We start from the raw sequence: 15,494 nt of genomic DNA, 5'->3' as shown, positions 1-15,494 counted from the left end.
ACCCAAAATGGTACATTCATTTCGGTGCGATCAGGATCATCGCAAGCAAAATCTCGTGTAAATCTGGCCATACAAACACCAAGTCAAATAGGCCACGTACTTGATATCCAAGCAGCCATCGTCTCACTTCCGAATTTGCGTCCAAGAGCTCAAGTTAAGTCCTTGTCATGTCGACTCCCGCTCCGCTGCCTCAGCTGTACATCTACGACCACTGCCCGTTCTGCTGCCGCGCGCGCGTGGCGCTGGGTCTCAAGCAGGTCAAGTACGACGTGCTGTTCCTGGCCAACCACGACGAGGCCACGCCCATCGCGCTCGTGGGCTCCAAGCAGGCGCCCATCCTGGTGCCTGTGGTCGAGAAGCCCTTCCCAGAGTCCTGGGACATTGTGAGCTACGTGGACACGCACTACGGTGGCGCGCCCATCCTCAAAGAGGCCTCGGGCCGCGAGGATCTGGCAAGTGGATCGACACGGCCATGCCGCTGCTCGTGACGCTCTACCTGCCACGCTTCCACGCCGCGCCGCTGCCCGAGTTCACGTTGCGCGAGTCACGCGACTACTTCAAGGCCAAGAAGGAGAAAAGCTTCGGCTCCTTTAGCGACAACATCGCCAAGTCGCCCGAGCTCGTGGCGCAGGTCAACCAGCTGTTGCTGCAGCTTGAGCCGATGCTGCACTCGAACCACTCGGTGAACGCCGAACTGAGCTACGACGACCTGGATCTGTTCGGTCGGCTGCGCGGCCTCACGCTCGTCAAGGGCGTCGAGTGGCCCGCCAAGGTGCGCGCCTTCCTCGAGTTCTTCTCCGAGGCCGGCGACGTCCCGCTTTACGACAACGTGGTCAAGATCTAAGGGCCTGCTGACAAGATCTCAGTGAGCAGGTTAGGCGCTTAGTTGCTCAGGTGGACAAGTAAGTTGTACGAACTAATGAGTGGTCGTTGAAAAGTACACGTTGGGTTACTCGGGTCGGAACTTATTGGCCTTCTTCATCTTGTCGACGAGCTGGCGGTCCTCCTCGAAGCGTTCACGCAGCGTCTTGAGCTCTGTATCCACATAACTACAATTAGCACAACAAATACAACCTTCCGACTCAGTTCCACGTACGGTCTCGCTTCTTCTCGCGCGTCTGGAACCTGTAAAAGTTGTCGATCTCTTTGCTCTTCTGTCTCTTGGCGGGTTTGGCCAGCACTTCCTCGGCCAGCACGACGCCGCGCTTTTTGGTGTTCACGACCGTCTGGAACCCGTCGTCGTCCACCTGTTGCTTGAGCTCCTCACGACGACGCATGTCCTCCTGCTCCTCCTCGTCGAACGACGCCATGTACCGGTCCGCGATCTCTTTCACCTCCGACAGTCCAGGGCGGTTACGTCGGTACTTGGCCGCGTACGCTGTAACAAAAAAGCATCAGACATTATCCTCCTCATGTGGACACTCTGCTACTCACCCTGCAGACCGCAGACTTTTTCCGGCGCGGGCGTCTCCAGAGCGTCCACCTGCAGCAGCTTGTCCAGCGATTCCGGGGCCTTAAACACCACGTGTGCCGTGCGGTTGGCCACGCCATCCGTTGCAATAACTTCGTCCTCGTCTCCTTCATTGAAAAGTCCTCCAGGACCCGCCTCCACGTGCTGCACGGCGCCCAGAGGCTCGAGACACGCACGCAGCCACTCGGCCGACGCGTTGGGCGGTAGATTCACGAGGTACGCGGTGCGCCCCGCGGCTAGGACGGACTCGGCGCTGGTACCAGGCTTAGCGTCGTGCTGCTTGGCATAGATGAAGCGCCGGAACGAGCTGTGCGGCAGCGGCAGCGCCAACGCGTGGTAGCCGGCGAACACCTTAGACGAGGTCATGGTTATTGTTGAAATGGGTGGCAAACAGTGAACGATACCCACTTGCTCTGGGACGTAACTGTGGTTACGTCCCACAATAATACTTTTTCAGACTGTGAATTTCCTAACTTGACTTTGTACTTTTAGATGGCTACATTTGTTGCACGAGGAGCACTGCAACCTTTTGTGGTTTTCAGACAGGAAATGGTCTGTCTTGCTTGTGATCTTCTTTGCTGTGATATTTTTGGATAGATAGCATCTCACATATAGGTCAGGTGACCGTGAACGTGCAAGCTCAAACCCATTCGTTCCAGTTTCGAATCCAACAGCGGCGAGATATCCCAGAAGAGTCGATCGGCTACACGGACTTTGCCGCGACACCGTACTAAGTACACGCCGCGAGTCATCGATCGGTGCGATCGATCACTCCACCAGTCAGTATCCGAAGTTGCATTCAACCACGAGTCCCCACGCCCGCGGGTGTATTGTTACGATCTGCTTCGGTATGGGTGTCTGTCTTCTTGGGACCTACCTGCTCGACTATCAAAGGCCGACCCCATCAAGGAAACCACGCATACCAACTTCGCCACCTTCCGAACGCAGGTATCAACAACCTCACTCGGAGGCACTGCCACCACACGGCAACTCGACCGCCTGTGAACTTACCAAATCGCAAAGTGACAATTATTAGTCACGACCGCCCTCGCTTCTGAAGGTATCGTGTCGCTGGATTAATCTGCACGTCTTGTCGCCCAAATGGATTCACCGCTCTCGAAGCAGCCAAAAGTGACTGGACGCCAAAATGCCGCTACAGCTCAGGTTACAGCTGCATGTAGCACGAGCTCATGCAAGTCAACTTCGAAGTTCCGTACTCCGCCAGCACGACAGCGAGAGAGAGAGAGAGACACTACGCGCCGCGCAGAGCAGGGCACGTTCCATCGCTGATTGTGCTCTCCCCACGCTCACTGTCCCTTTCGCCGTCAACACCGCAGCTAACGCACACGACAGCAATGCGGGTGCACCTGAACGCGGAGCCCAGCGCCGGCCACATGACCCTCGAGGGCGTCGCAACGCCCGGTTACTCGGCCGTCCCCCCCACGCCCTTCACATGGCGCGGGTTCATCGACCGCTGCGAGCGCGCGCTGCACCACACCAACCGCAGCCAATACACGCGCGACGGAGACCACCACAAGAAGTGGTTCGTCACCAACAGCAGCCACATCCGCGAGTGCCTCGCCGAGTTCCTAGGGACGTTCGTCATGGTCTGCTTCGGTATGGGCGTCAACAACCAAGTGTCGCTGTCCGAGGAGGCCAACGGCACGTGGCTGAGCATCAACATGGCGTGGGGCATCGCTGTGCTCATGGGCGTCTACTGCTCGGAAGGAGTGAGCGGCGCGCACCTCAACTGCGCCGTCACGCTCGCCCACGCCGTGTATGGTCGTCTGCCGTGGTGGAAGCTCCCGGGCTATTGGCTGTCGCAGGTGGCGGGCGCGTTCATCGGCGCTGCCTCCATCTACGTGCTCGACTACCAGAAGATCCACAAATTGGACCCGGAGCTGGACACCACCCAAAGCAACTTCGCCACGTACCCGAGCGACGACATCAGCAACCTCACGGCCTTTTACACGGAAGCCCTGGCAACGGGGATGTTGTTGCTGTGCATCTACGCCATCACGGACCAGAACAACCGATCGCCCGGTACCGTCGGCACGCCGTTCGCCTTCGCGTTGATGATCATGGCGCTCGGTATGAGCTTTGGTATGAACACAGGGTATGCTATGAACCCGGCACGTGACTTTGGTCCTCGATTGTTAACGTACGTGGTGGGCTATGGCTCCAAGGTGTGGTCGACGCGCAATTACTACTTCTGGATCCCCATCTTCGGCCCTCTGGTGGGCGGGGTTGTCGGCGCAGGACTGTACACGTTCCTCGTGCAGGCGCAGCACCCGCACGAGCACGAGTCTTAGCACTTGTCTCCGCAGAACTATCGTTCAATTTTAAAGTGGCGAGTATCAAACATCAATACCAACCTCGCCAAAAGAAGAAAACAAAGGGTGTGTCGGCATGTTTGTGGGTTGATACAGATAGATAACTTACTTCTTGCGCGTCAAGCGAGAAATTCCTCGTCCCAGTCGAGCTCCGCATCAGTCCGAAGGTAAGGCACGTTGATGGAACATGATTTTGTCCTAACAAATATGATATTGTGTTGTAGATGCACCAAGTGAAACAGGTCTGTAGCCGTGGTCACCCTCAACGATCACAATTGTGTTCTTCATCAGTCCCTTAGCACGCAGCGCAGCGATGTAGTTACCAAGCAACTTGCTGGTGCGTGCAAAGCTACTTTGGCGATACCAGTGGTGAGGTACTGGTCAAGTTAGATGCTGTGCGACGAGGTGTTTTGCTCCGGGATGAGGACGGGGTGCTGGATCTCGACGAGGAGGATGTAGGAGCCAGCACCGAGGACACCGCCCACGAAGGGCCCAACGATCGGGATCCAGAAGTAGTACGAGAACTCGGAGAAGGCTTCCTTGTACCCCGCCAAGTAGGCGAAAAGACGAGGACCGAGGTCGCGGTTCACGCTCGCACCCAGTCCCGTGTTGAGGCTGAAGGCGGCGGCCAGAGCCATGACCAGCAATGCGAGGGCAAAGGGGGTGCCCACCGGACCCGGGCAGCGGTTGCGCTGGTCCGTGATGGCATAAGCACAAGACATGAGGAAGGCACAGAGCAAGACTTCGGTGTAGAAGGCCGTGTAGTTGGACACGCCGTGAGGGTACGTGACAAAGAGGAAGTGCATGGTCTCGAGGTCTCCGGCCGAAATCTTCTCATAGTGCAGCACGTAGACCAACGCCGCAGCGACGAACGCCCCCAGAGTCTGTGCGAGCAGGTACCCTGGCACTTTCCACCACGGCATCCGCCCGTACACTGCGTGCGTGAAGGTGATGACCGAAATGATGTGCGCGCCGCTGACGTTCTCGGCCGTGTAAACGCCCATGAGCACTGCAACCCCCCAGGCCAGACTCACAGTCATCACATCCCCCGCCTTGCCCTCCGAGATGGCCACCTGGCTGTTCACGGCCAACCCGAAGCCGATGACGATCACTGCGCCGAGAAACTCGGCCAAGCATTCGCGAAGGTGGGGGCTAGTTGTGACGAACGGTAACTCTAGAGGTCTGTCCGCGATCCCAAAGTTGACTGCGGTTGGTCCTCGTGAAGCGATGAATCGCGCTGCAGAACGTGGGGCGTGTACGGGGTGTTGGCAAAGTCTGCGTACGTCGATTTCTCGGTCATGTCGAGTACGAACTGCCCGCTGTTGGCGAAGCTGGACTCGCTGGCGTGCACCCAAGGGGCCTCAAGGTGTAATGAGGCCATGCTCATCGTTGTCTTGTGGGGCTCGATGATTCTGTGGTGAAATGAAGAATGACCGACAGAACCATGTTTCGTCGATGCCCATCAGAAGCGCCCTTCTCACCAAAGCGATCCGAGCCACCAACCTGCAGTTTCTTGTCGTGAGCGCTTTCCCAGACCTATGGCTCCAAGCGTGGTAAAGTGTGCGGATGTTTGTGGGTGGAGCGTACCTGCCCCAGACGCTCAAAACGATAAAGTCTTCTAGCTGAACCCCCACACGGTAACGAGTTCAGAAGCCGCACAGTGTCAACTAGTTTTCGTTGGTCGCGTATCACCCTCATGATTATTTAGCGGTTCACATTCGTTATCTGACCCCAGTGCATGCTCTCACCATTCCTAGAGCTGGACTTGTGGACCTTGAAAGGTCAGTTTCGGCTGACGTCGAGTGCAAGATGATGTCAGAGCGATGGCTGATCAAGCTTGCGTGTCGGTGTACGTCGTCGACGACCATTTTCATGACTAAATGCAAGTGTTCCTCGCCACCAGTCCCTGTTGTGGATCAGGCTGCTTCGAGAATATACATTTACCACAAATACTCCCAGTCGACATCGCTCGGCTCGTTCATCGACTATTACGAAATTATTCCTGCGAAGGCATGCTCACAATGCAGCTATTGTACAAATACGGCAGTCTCGCAACCTCAGAGTCGCAACTCACGTTCCACTCCCGCCAACGGCACGCACGAACACCTAACACTCAGCTCTTGACGGTACACGCTGCATCAGAGACATTAAATATCTGTCCGCCGCTCCTGCGTGTTATAGAAATAGCGGTGGGTCCGAGATACTCCGTTGTTTGAGTTGCGCAGACCTTCTTGTCCAATTGACATGAACATGTTCACGCGACTGGTTGCAACTCCTCGAGAGCGCAACAGATCGCCAAGTTGCGAGAGAACCTCGGACGCGTTGGTCATTGTGACGGAAGTGGTTGGCGGCACGGTGGCGCTGGATCCGCCACTGCGCAAGAATGGATGTTCCAACAAACCACCTTCGCCAGTAATTGGCGGTCGACGGCGGTGATCACGTTGCAAACAGGAGCGTATCACATCTTCTAGGTCCTTGTTCTTCAGCGCCGGAAACGGAATTGGTACGGCCGGATCGATGATACAGCGAAACTTCTCAATAATGCTGTGCACATCTGCAAAAGGTGGCTTCGAATACACGATCTGGTAGAGAATACACCCCAGCGACCATATATCGCTTGCGCGTCCAACCTAAGCATCGAAATGTAGATCAAGCATTAATGGCCGTGATCTTTCTCCGTCATAACAGCGAAACAGTTTTCACAATACGCACCTTCATTTTCCCTTCGGGATGACGCTGGCCATTGGGCATCGTATTGCCTTGAATTGCTTCCGGAGACATGAAGTTGACCGTACCAATCTGACTGTCACGCTCAATATTGGTCGTGTCGTTCGAGATTGCCTTTGCGATACCGAAGTCGATCAGTTTGAGCGCACCGTTCACAAATAGAAAGTTTGCGGGTTTTAAATCACCTGGAGAGAAGCACGCACAGAGCACAAGGTAAGTGAAATGATCCACAAGCTGACATCATCTAAGTGCCGTAACACACTCACCGTGAATGATTCGTGCCGTATGAATTGCGTCTACCGCTTGGAGCATCTGGGTCCAAATCACCCGCACAAGATTTTCGTCCATTCCGCCATTCAGATCACGAAGCCGCTCGCTAAGATCGATCTCACCGTGCTCCATTATCTAGCATAGAACACACGTATCATGGAGTTTAATCACAGGTTCTGCAACTTACGGAACCTGAGTGCAATTTCATACCACGTTGATCTGCCGTTGCTGTAGGTCCTGCTCGGCAGCAATCAGCTCGATGATGTGCGGGTTACCCTGCAACTTGCTTAGCAAGTTGATCTCGTTGGTGTACTGTGCAATACTTTCCGCGTCCAGTCTTTTCAGCTTGATTTTCTTCAGTGCGTAAATCTTGAGATCTGGGCCAAGCATCCGGTAAACCTTGCTGCTCCCGCCACTTCCAATCTGCTCCAGCTTAATATACTTCTTTCCGTTTACCTACACAATTCAGACGAAGTCAGCTCCATCATACCTGGCAGAAGAAGAACTCTAGCGTACCACAATTCTGCTGGTCAAAGATTCCAAAGCGTCTCGTGATGAAGCGCTTGTCATTGTAGCTACGGGGGGAGACGACGACGACGACACGGACGTTGGTGAACTCATATCTGCATAGCTTTTCGCCACGGCAACACTTGGATCCAATTGCTGGCGCTTGGGGGAACGATAATGATCCAGTGCGCGTGATGCGCTGCACTTCGCCAACGCGTCCGTTCCTAGTACTTCACCTACTCTGCTCTCAAATGGCCGTTGTACTCCAGGAGAACGGATTTGATCACGAGTGGACGGTTTGATGCTCGTCACGTTCGTGCTCGCTGGAAGTGCTGATGATGAGCTGATCTCTTGTGGCTTCGCCACTCCTGCATTCAACGTTGGTGATGCTGCTGCCTCATTCTCTTTAACAAGTGGCATCTCTGGTTGTGAAGTCGCCATCGATGCTACACCAGTTGCAGTGGGCTTAATTGGCGGATCACCAGAGGTCTTCTTACCTAGTGGCATCTCTAGTGTTGAAGTCACCAATGCAACAGTTGCAGTGGGCTTAACTGGTGGATCGCCAGAAGTCTTGATGTCCTTGCTGTCAGTTGGGGTACCTTTGTCCTTCGGTTTCCACGTCAAAATATGCGCAATATCGCCCTTAGCAATCTTCAGTTTCGTTTTGGATTCAGATTTGATCGACGGCGACGAATACTTGAGTACCGGGGTTTTCTCCTGGGCATAATTCGAACACACAAAAATCAACCCCCAACTCGAAAATCTGAGGCGAATCTACAGCTCGTCAGTCGCACCTTGATTGGAGTCATCGGCTTGCTGGGTTTGGGCGGGGTTATTTGGCTTCCTATCATGGCGTTATCGTCGTCGTCGTCATCGTCGTCACTCGTGCAGTCATTTGATGCAATGACTCGAAGTGGTGCGCCTGCAATCACATAAACCTTTGTCAGGGGGGGGGGGGGGGGGGGGGGGGGCAAAACAGCAGCAGCACAGGGTAGTGGTTCCGTACCAAGGCGAAAGAGTGAAGAAGGCTGGTGGGTCTTCCTCGACGTAGACTGCGACTTGAGATTTGACCGTGTGGGGAGGGAGGGCGTGGTGAGAAGCGGCGATTTGTTTGAGTTCCGCGGCACTTTCGACACAGTCGAGAAGCCTATCCCGCTGCGGCCATGACTAACGGGGGTGACACTGGACGGAGTCGACGTGTGAAGTGGCGCTGGCGTGCGAACATCCTTCTCCCTAATACAACTGATCGGTGTTGTATCAGCTACAATCCTCTGTCTATGGAGTGGTGTTGAGGCGAGGCCCGGGGTCCCCTTGTCATCCTGGGTCCTGTATGTATCCTTCGCCTTCTGCATCTTCCGTAGTGCTAACACTCTCGCCTTCAGCGCCAGCAGCTTTTGTTCCTGTGGGGATCCCGAGAACGCCGCGACCCATCCCGCTCTGCCTGCAAGTACTCGTCTCAGCAGTTCCTCCTTCTCATTGGGCGTCATGGCGTCGTTGTCCACTGCCCGCTCCAGAATCTCCTCGGCCACCATCTTATTCCCTACAAAAACCTCCACAAATCAGTCCGTATTCCCTGCCTCCCTTTCCTTCCTCACGTACCTGCCGCGTACTCAAACGCCGCCTCCTCCTCGTACAGCAGCGGCTGCTTCTCGCCCACGCGTCGCTTCCGCATCTCCAGAAAGTTCTGTCTTACACCCGCCTCCGTACTTTTCATACAACCACCACGTCAAACTCTCTTCCAAGCCATTCCGCACTATAAAAAACACACGTACTCGCTCAGCTTGGCCAACATGATGCACATCTCCGTGTAGCCTGCGCCCTCGCGCGCCTCCGGCGAGTCTACGCACGTGAGCGCACGTTGTAGTAGCCGCACCTTACTATACTTGCCGGGGTTTCCGGCCAATGGGCAGCGCAGCAGCTCCAACCACGTGTCTACAGCGCGAGGCGCCTGTTTCAGCGCGATCACAAGCCGCAGCCGCCGCTCCGAGGGATTCTCCAGCATGAACAGAGAGCGGGCTGACTCTCCGAAGCGCATCAGCTGCGTGGGCTGTCCCTGGGTGTCCGAGTAGCGCGCGTTGGGCTCCGGCAGCTGCACGAGGAGCGACTCCAGGGGCTCGGACGCGGCGTTGGGCGGCTGGTTCTCCTTGTCCTCGGGCGGCTCCATCTTGATCTTGCGCCGCGTGGGCAGGTGCGACGTCTCCCGCGGCCGCTTGCGCCCCAGCGCGCGCGTCGGCGCGTCGTCACCTCCGAGCGCCATAGGAGTGATGGTCGCGCGCGAATGCGGAAGTCGGGAACTGATGAACGCGGGTAGCGCACGATTGGATTGGTGGAAAATAAATTTGATTTTAAACGCGATTTTGAACGAATCAGAGCGAGGGCACTGTTGTGAGAAACAGTGACATGACGACGTTGGAATAGGCCCGGAAAGGTGAAAGAAGAAGAAGAAGAAGAAGAAGAAGAAGAAGAAGAAGATGGCTGAGGTGGTGCCTGTGCTTCTGGGGTCTGTGGGTGGTGGGTGGTGAGGAAAGGTCTAGCGAGGTCGATACTGTTGCCCTGCTCGAAGATATTTTTGAAGGCGAATGGAGAGGAATATCTCTACGAGAAGATCATGGAGTTCTGTTTACGTGGAAGACGACACGCTAGTGATATTTGGTTAGCAGAATGTGGAAGGCTTCGTTCGCGCCATTCGCACAGCTCGGGCGCAAGCTATTACTCCAGGAGGTGCTCCGCTACCAGCTGATCCACTAGGCCTTCCTGCTATGATGAATATGCACAACTTCAAGGAGGCCGTGCTCGACTACGTGAGGATCCAAGGAGCTCCTGCTCGTCTCGACACCACGTACCTCCCATGCTCGTTGGCGCAGTGCTGTCACATGATATTTATGCTGCGGGATCTCAACACCGACCCTTGGATCCGCCGCATCATCGCCGTTGCAGTGCCGCACGCTGTACCAATCGCAGGCGTCTACGTGCCGCGACCACGTTCGACTACTCTAGACAGAGCCACACCACACCTTCCGAATAGCTTGTGGTGATAGAGCAACCCAAGTCGAACGCGTTCGTCGAACCAAGCGATGTTTTTACAGTGTTTCAGCCACCTCTGGTGCCTGTAGGCAGAAGAAGAGGACAAAACCTCCCGGTACTCCTTGCTAGGTGGGCAACGAAGGGTTGGTGCCCCTGAAGGACGTCCTACGTCGCAATGACGAAATGCACTTGTACGACAACATCATGTAGGAGGCGAGGCGTGGGGACGACGACCCCCCGCTGATCTTTGACTGGAGGAAGGTCAACGAGTTCGTGAAAGCGATCTCCACCTTCAACCAGATGAAGGCGTCGCCCTTCCGCCGTCCCCCCTTCCCACTTCTGGTCCATCTTGTCTCGTCTTCTTCTTGGTGCTGTTAGGCTTACCATTGACCTTCTTCACATTGCTGTCCTTCTTCGAGCCGTCCGTGTCGGGGGTCTTCTTGCGTGCCATCGGTCTTTCCTTTTCAGAAATGACGGGAGAAAATGTTATTTGAAGGAATTCGACAAAGTTTGTGGGACTCGTCTCAGAAAGCAGTGGTTTACTACAGTGTATCTGTCGACCATCTACCAACGAACACAAATACTCTTTCACTCCAGCTACAGCAACCGCTCACGCAACCATCGCCACTACAACGACAGCGTAGGTAATAAGTGTAGGTTGAGATGCCAACGAGTTCGATAAGCAAGAAGGAAGGGAACAACCACTACAAAAGATGTTTCAGCGAAAACTGGGTCGGCCCCAAACCTGTGCGAATGCGAGGCTGTATGCCATCTCGGAGAGCTGGGTAGGCCATCTAAAGCAGGCAAATACTCTTGCTGTTCGACTAGATTTTGTGAATACATACTTGCTGTGGTAACCTGACCAGATCGCCCAAAATAATTAGGGGCGACGTCACCAGCATTCGATTCCACCACAGATGTCAGAGTCTGACTCAAGCGTACTAGTACTCGCTACAACTCGGCAGAAGTGCTTGCGGTTCATATGAATATTTACAATATCTGTGGATGTGTTTTTACTACATTTGCACTTTCTCCTGTAAACCCATGTGTATTTCCCCCAGAAGTGCTCCTCAAGAGCAACCCGTTTCCCGCAATTCTGAAGCCTCAGGAATGCGTTTGTAAAGCGACTCGTAGCGCAATAACGGCTGCGATTCAGTCGACTTTGACCTCGATTTTGAAATCTAGACCCAGCTTTGTACCCTATATCTAAATGCCGCTATAGGTTTTAGGGCTGTGAACCATCAAAACCGAGGGCTGAGCTGTTCACGCGGAGCGAAAAAAAGGTAATCCCCCTGGAGTAAATAGAGCGTAATCCCCCCCAATCTCCGGGTCACGAGTCGTGATTCATACACACTTTATAAGTCTGAATCGAATTCCATTCCGATAATTTGCAAGCTCCAGCACACCACACCAGGTAAATCATGACCAAATCAACGACTTCCCGCAAGCCTACCCAGTGCAGCGAGCCTGGTTGCAACAAGAGGGCGCAGACTGGGCGACTTTGCAAGGGCCACGGGGGAGGCATGCGCTGCCGAGTCCCAAGCTGCGGAAAGCTCGCTCAGACTCGAGCTTTGTGCGTGAAGCATGGCGGTGGCCGGCATTGTTCAGTGGAAGGGTGCGAGAAGCTTTCACAGTCTCGACGGTTATGCCTCGTTCACGGGGGTGGTCGACGCTGCAGCGTGCCGAACTGCCAAAAGTTCAGGCAGATTAAAGATTTGTGCAAGGCGCACGCCAAGAAGGTAATGACAGCGAAGTCACACGACCAAGAGTGTGGCGTGTCAAAGTGCTCCAGCAACGTGACGAGCTTGGTTGAAACGGCACGTGCACCGCCGAGCAACGAGCCACCAATTGTGTCACCAAACTGTGCCACAAACTCACCTACCTCAACGATCGCGACCAGTTTTGCTCCGCCAGATTTCGACCTCATCGCGAAGCCGCCCGTTCGCCGCGCACTGGAATCTCACGCAAAATCCTTGAGTTTTGGGGAGACACACCAATGGGAGATGTACACACGACAGCGAATGCCGCTGTCCCCGTTGTTCTCTCGAACGAGTGAATGCTCAGCGAGTCCATGGGCTAGTGCCGGCGAAGTCTTGAGCTCCAAGAGACTACCCTTGCGTTAGTTGAAGGTTGTTCCAGGTACAAACCAAGTCTGCTAAAGCGTACACCATGCGGCTTACCTGTATAATATAAGCAGATGCCCGCTAAAAACACGAAAATCGGAGGTGTCGACAGGTGTGGGGTAATGGGGGGTATCTACAAAACCAAGCGAACGACTTCAGCACACAACTGGCCTTTACCGAGTTACATTGAGTCTCTATCGGCCCGTAATAGTACTTGTGTTAATTTCATAATTTGAAAGCGGCGTCCATTGAATTGGAGTTCGTAGCATTATGCGATGCTAGAATCTCGTGGTAACAAGCGGTTATATAAACAGTGTACAACTAATCTGGGGTCAAGCAGACCTTTAGTGGGAAGGTCGAGGCACTGCTTGACGCTTGCGAGCGATGGAACCTGTCGATCAGCGTGGTCAAGAGTTTCTGGGGACATCGGAAGGTAGAGTACTTGGGTCATCGGGTATCGGCCGATGGTTTCTAACGAGAGCAGCTCGCGTTTAGTCGAGAGAGAGCCCCGCACGCTCGGTGCTCAGTCGCCATTGCCGAAAAGGAAGGATAGATGTCACGCCACAAGACCCCCAACAACAAGAGCGGTCCGAAGGAGGACGGCAGTGGGAAGAAGAGCAGCGCTAGCGCAGAGCAGAAGAAGAAGAAGAAGGGGCTACCTTGCGCTGCTCGCCAGTTGGACAACGAAGGCCAAGTACTTCTGAAGGATGTCCTAAGGAGCAACGAAAGAAATGCATCTACACGATGAAATCCTGCATGCTGATGACGACCCTCCGGTTATCTTCGAGTGGGTACGAGTTCGTGGTTTCACACTTTCTAGGCAACTTCAACACAATTCAACTTTCTTTTTATTGGCCATGTCTGATCTTAATGTGTTTCATCAAACCTGCACATGAATCGTGCAGTCAAAACTATTAGCGAAGCAGCAGTCATTGAGTAAAAGCGTAGTTGCCGAATCAAGGAGCCCCACTTGTTGAGCTTCACAGCAGAGTCTACGAGCGCAGCTTGAGGAAGGTGCGCTTCAGAACGCGAGCCTGTGCATGATAACAACACCAAGGAAGGAATTAACAAAGCTTACGACAGAATGATAGAACCACCAAATGCAGTCACAAGACGCACCTCGTAGCTGATGGTGTGCTGAATGGCATCGTTTCCCGTCATGCCGGCGTTCCGTTGGTCGGCTGCAGTAGTAGTGAAGATGTCCTTGCCGTGCTGGTCCGCGCAATCGAGGAACTCGAGGATGTCGTCCATGGTCGAGTCGCGGATAGTGGTCATGTGCTTGGCTAGCGTGAGTGCCAGGCCGAGGAAGCAGCGCTTGGCGTAGTACCAAGTGTCTGGCCCCAGCTTGCGATGGTACGGCTCCATGCTCTTCATGACTCGGCAGATGCCAAAATCGTAGTTGTTCTTGGAGCAGTAGAGCGTGCCGATGACGAGGTTGACGATGCAGAGGTGGAAGAGCCGCTTGTCCGGGTCGCGACTCGACTCCTCTTCCTCTTCTCGCTCGATGGAGCGCAGCAGCTCCTCGGCCTTTTCATTGTCCGTGTTCATCACGTAGCAGACGCAAAGGTTGGCCAGGATGATGGCCTGCACGTCGAGCAGGTTGTCTTGGTGCTTCTTGACGAACGGCTCGTAGTACTGGATGGCCTGCTCGTACTTGTTTCCCTGCAAGAAGAAGACGTGCGCCACGTTCAGCTTCCAGGCTTCGTGCTCCGAGCAGAACTCGGCCGTCTGCCTGAAAATCTTCTCCACTTGCGTATAATTGCCCCGCTCCCAGTAGATGTTGGCCTGTGCCATCAGCACGGGCATGAAGTCTTCCAGCGCGTCGTCGTAGGCCTTCAAGGACGTCTTGATGTCCTCGTTGGACTGTGCGAGGCGCGCGTCTTGAATTTTCTTGGTCAACTTGCGCAGCCCTTCGACGTGCTTGGTGGCCAGCTCGTCGTACTTGCGATAGGCATCCTCCGGCGACGTTTGCAGCGTCACGGTGGCGTCCATGAAGTCGTAGAAGTCCTTCGAGAGCAGCTGGAACGTCAGATGAGCGTTCTCCGCCAACACGTCGGCCATGAGGTCGTGGAAGCCGTGCTTCGTGTACAGAATGAGCAAGTTGGAGAAGGTCTCCACCGGGAAAGGCGGGTTCTGCAGCAGGAAGTTGAGCTTCTTGAAGCCGCCGTTCGGATCCACGTCCATATTCATGAGCCCGAAGTTGTGCAGCGACACCGGGTCCAGCTCTTCTTCCTGGCGAGGCGGCATGTCCAGCAGCGCGTCTCGAGCGCCCTTGTAGTTCTTCATTTCGTACTCGATCGCTGCTTTGAGGTTGAACGCCTCCACCAGCGCAGTCTCTCGCAGGACCGTCGAGTTGCGCACAGATTTGACGTCGACATTCTGCTCGCTCTTGCTCCCCACACTCAGCTCGGGGTGGTCTCGCACGCCCTTCTCAATGATCTCGGCGATCTGCCTCATGGCGTTGCCGTACTGCTTCATCTTGAAGAAGCACAGCGCGATGTTGTACGACAGGTCCGGCTGGTAGCCCAAGATGTTGAGCGCGTCTGCAAACTTGGCGCGCGCAGCCTCGTAGCGGCCTTCCTTGTACTCAATGGCCCCGTCAAACACAATAGTCGTGGGGTCATCGGGTAGACACTCCTCCAGCACGGAGCGCGTGGCCTTGATATCGTTCTGCTCGTAGTACGAGGCCGCTCTCAGCAAGTGCACGCGTTGTGCGAACTGCTCACTTTCGAGCTGACTAGCTCGTCTCGAAGCTGCGTCGTACTGGCCGGACTTGTACAGTGACTGCGCCAGGTAGAGCTGGTACTCGTCCACCTCGGGGTAGTTGGCACAGAGCTGCTCGTACATCCCGACGGCCTGGTGGAAGAGCTGCATGTGGTAGTAGCAGTAGCCCAGCAACGAGAGCGCCGCGCGACTGTGCGGGTGGTTTTCCAGCTCGATCTGAAGAATCCGAACCGCTTCCTCGTACTTTTGGTCGCGGATGAACCCGTAGATCGTCGACGTGTAGCTGCTGCCAGCACCATCTTGCGTCTGGAACAT

The 15,494-nt window shown here is 54.8% G+C and overlaps 5 protein-coding genes across 5 annotated transcripts; 2 read left to right on the top strand and 3 right to left on the bottom strand.

Annotated features, from left to right (window-relative positions):
• Positions 1-167: 167 nt before the first annotated feature.
• Positions 168-844, top strand: KRP23_12182 (Glutaredoxin 2; the record flags this gene model as incomplete). Its single annotated transcript, XM_067882767.1, has 2 exons — positions 168-383; positions 458-844. The coding sequence occupies 2 exons, from the start codon at positions 168-170 to the stop codon at positions 842-844; spliced, it is 603 nt and encodes a 200-aa protein (XP_067739790.1).
• Positions 845-949: 105 nt separating this feature from the next.
• On the bottom strand, positions 950-1,837 carry KRP23_12181 (Ribosomal RNA-processing protein 7-like protein A; the record flags this gene model as incomplete). The annotated part of the gene is made up of 3 exons (XM_067882766.1): positions 950-1,035; positions 1,097-1,378; positions 1,435-1,837. The coding sequence occupies 3 exons, from the start codon at positions 1,835-1,837 to the stop codon at positions 950-952; spliced, it is 771 nt and encodes a 256-aa protein (XP_067739789.1).
• A 989-nt stretch (positions 1,838-2,826) lies between these two features.
• Positions 2,827-4,041, top strand: KRP23_12180 (uncharacterized protein; the record flags this gene model as incomplete). The annotated part of the gene is made up of 2 exons (XM_067882765.1): positions 2,827-3,068; positions 4,029-4,041. 2 exons carry the CDS (start codon positions 2,827-2,829, stop codon positions 4,039-4,041), a joined length of 255 nt encoding a protein of 84 aa, XP_067739788.1.
• A 1,910-nt stretch (positions 4,042-5,951) lies between these two features.
• KRP23_12179 (Serine/threonine-protein kinase MPS1) lies at positions 5,952-9,565 on the bottom strand (the record flags this gene model as incomplete). Its single annotated transcript, XM_067882763.1, has 9 exons — positions 5,952-6,434; positions 6,517-6,716; positions 6,798-6,936; positions 7,012-7,257; positions 7,318-8,025; positions 8,103-8,230; positions 8,315-8,848; positions 8,908-9,014; positions 9,081-9,565. 9 exons carry the CDS (start codon positions 9,563-9,565, stop codon positions 5,952-5,954), a joined length of 3,030 nt encoding a protein of 1,009 aa, XP_067739787.1.
• Positions 9,566-13,447: 3,882 nt separating this feature from the next.
• Positions 13,448-15,494, bottom strand: KRP23_12178 (Tetratricopeptide repeat protein 30A; the record flags this gene model as incomplete). The annotated part of the gene is made up of 2 exons (XM_067882762.1): positions 13,448-13,489; positions 13,575-15,494. 2 exons carry the CDS (start codon positions 15,492-15,494, stop codon positions 13,448-13,450), a joined length of 1,962 nt encoding a protein of 653 aa, XP_067739786.1.

Source organism: Phytophthora ramorum (genome assembly GCF_020800215.1).
Source record: "Phytophthora ramorum isolate Pr-102 chromosome Unknown Phyram_PR-102_s0014, whole genome shotgun sequence".
NCBI lineage: Eukaryota > Oomycota > Peronosporomycetes > Peronosporales > Peronosporaceae > Phytophthora > Phytophthora ramorum.
Note: the sequence above shows the minus strand (reverse complement) of the source record. Positions and strands in the feature narration are given on the sequence as shown.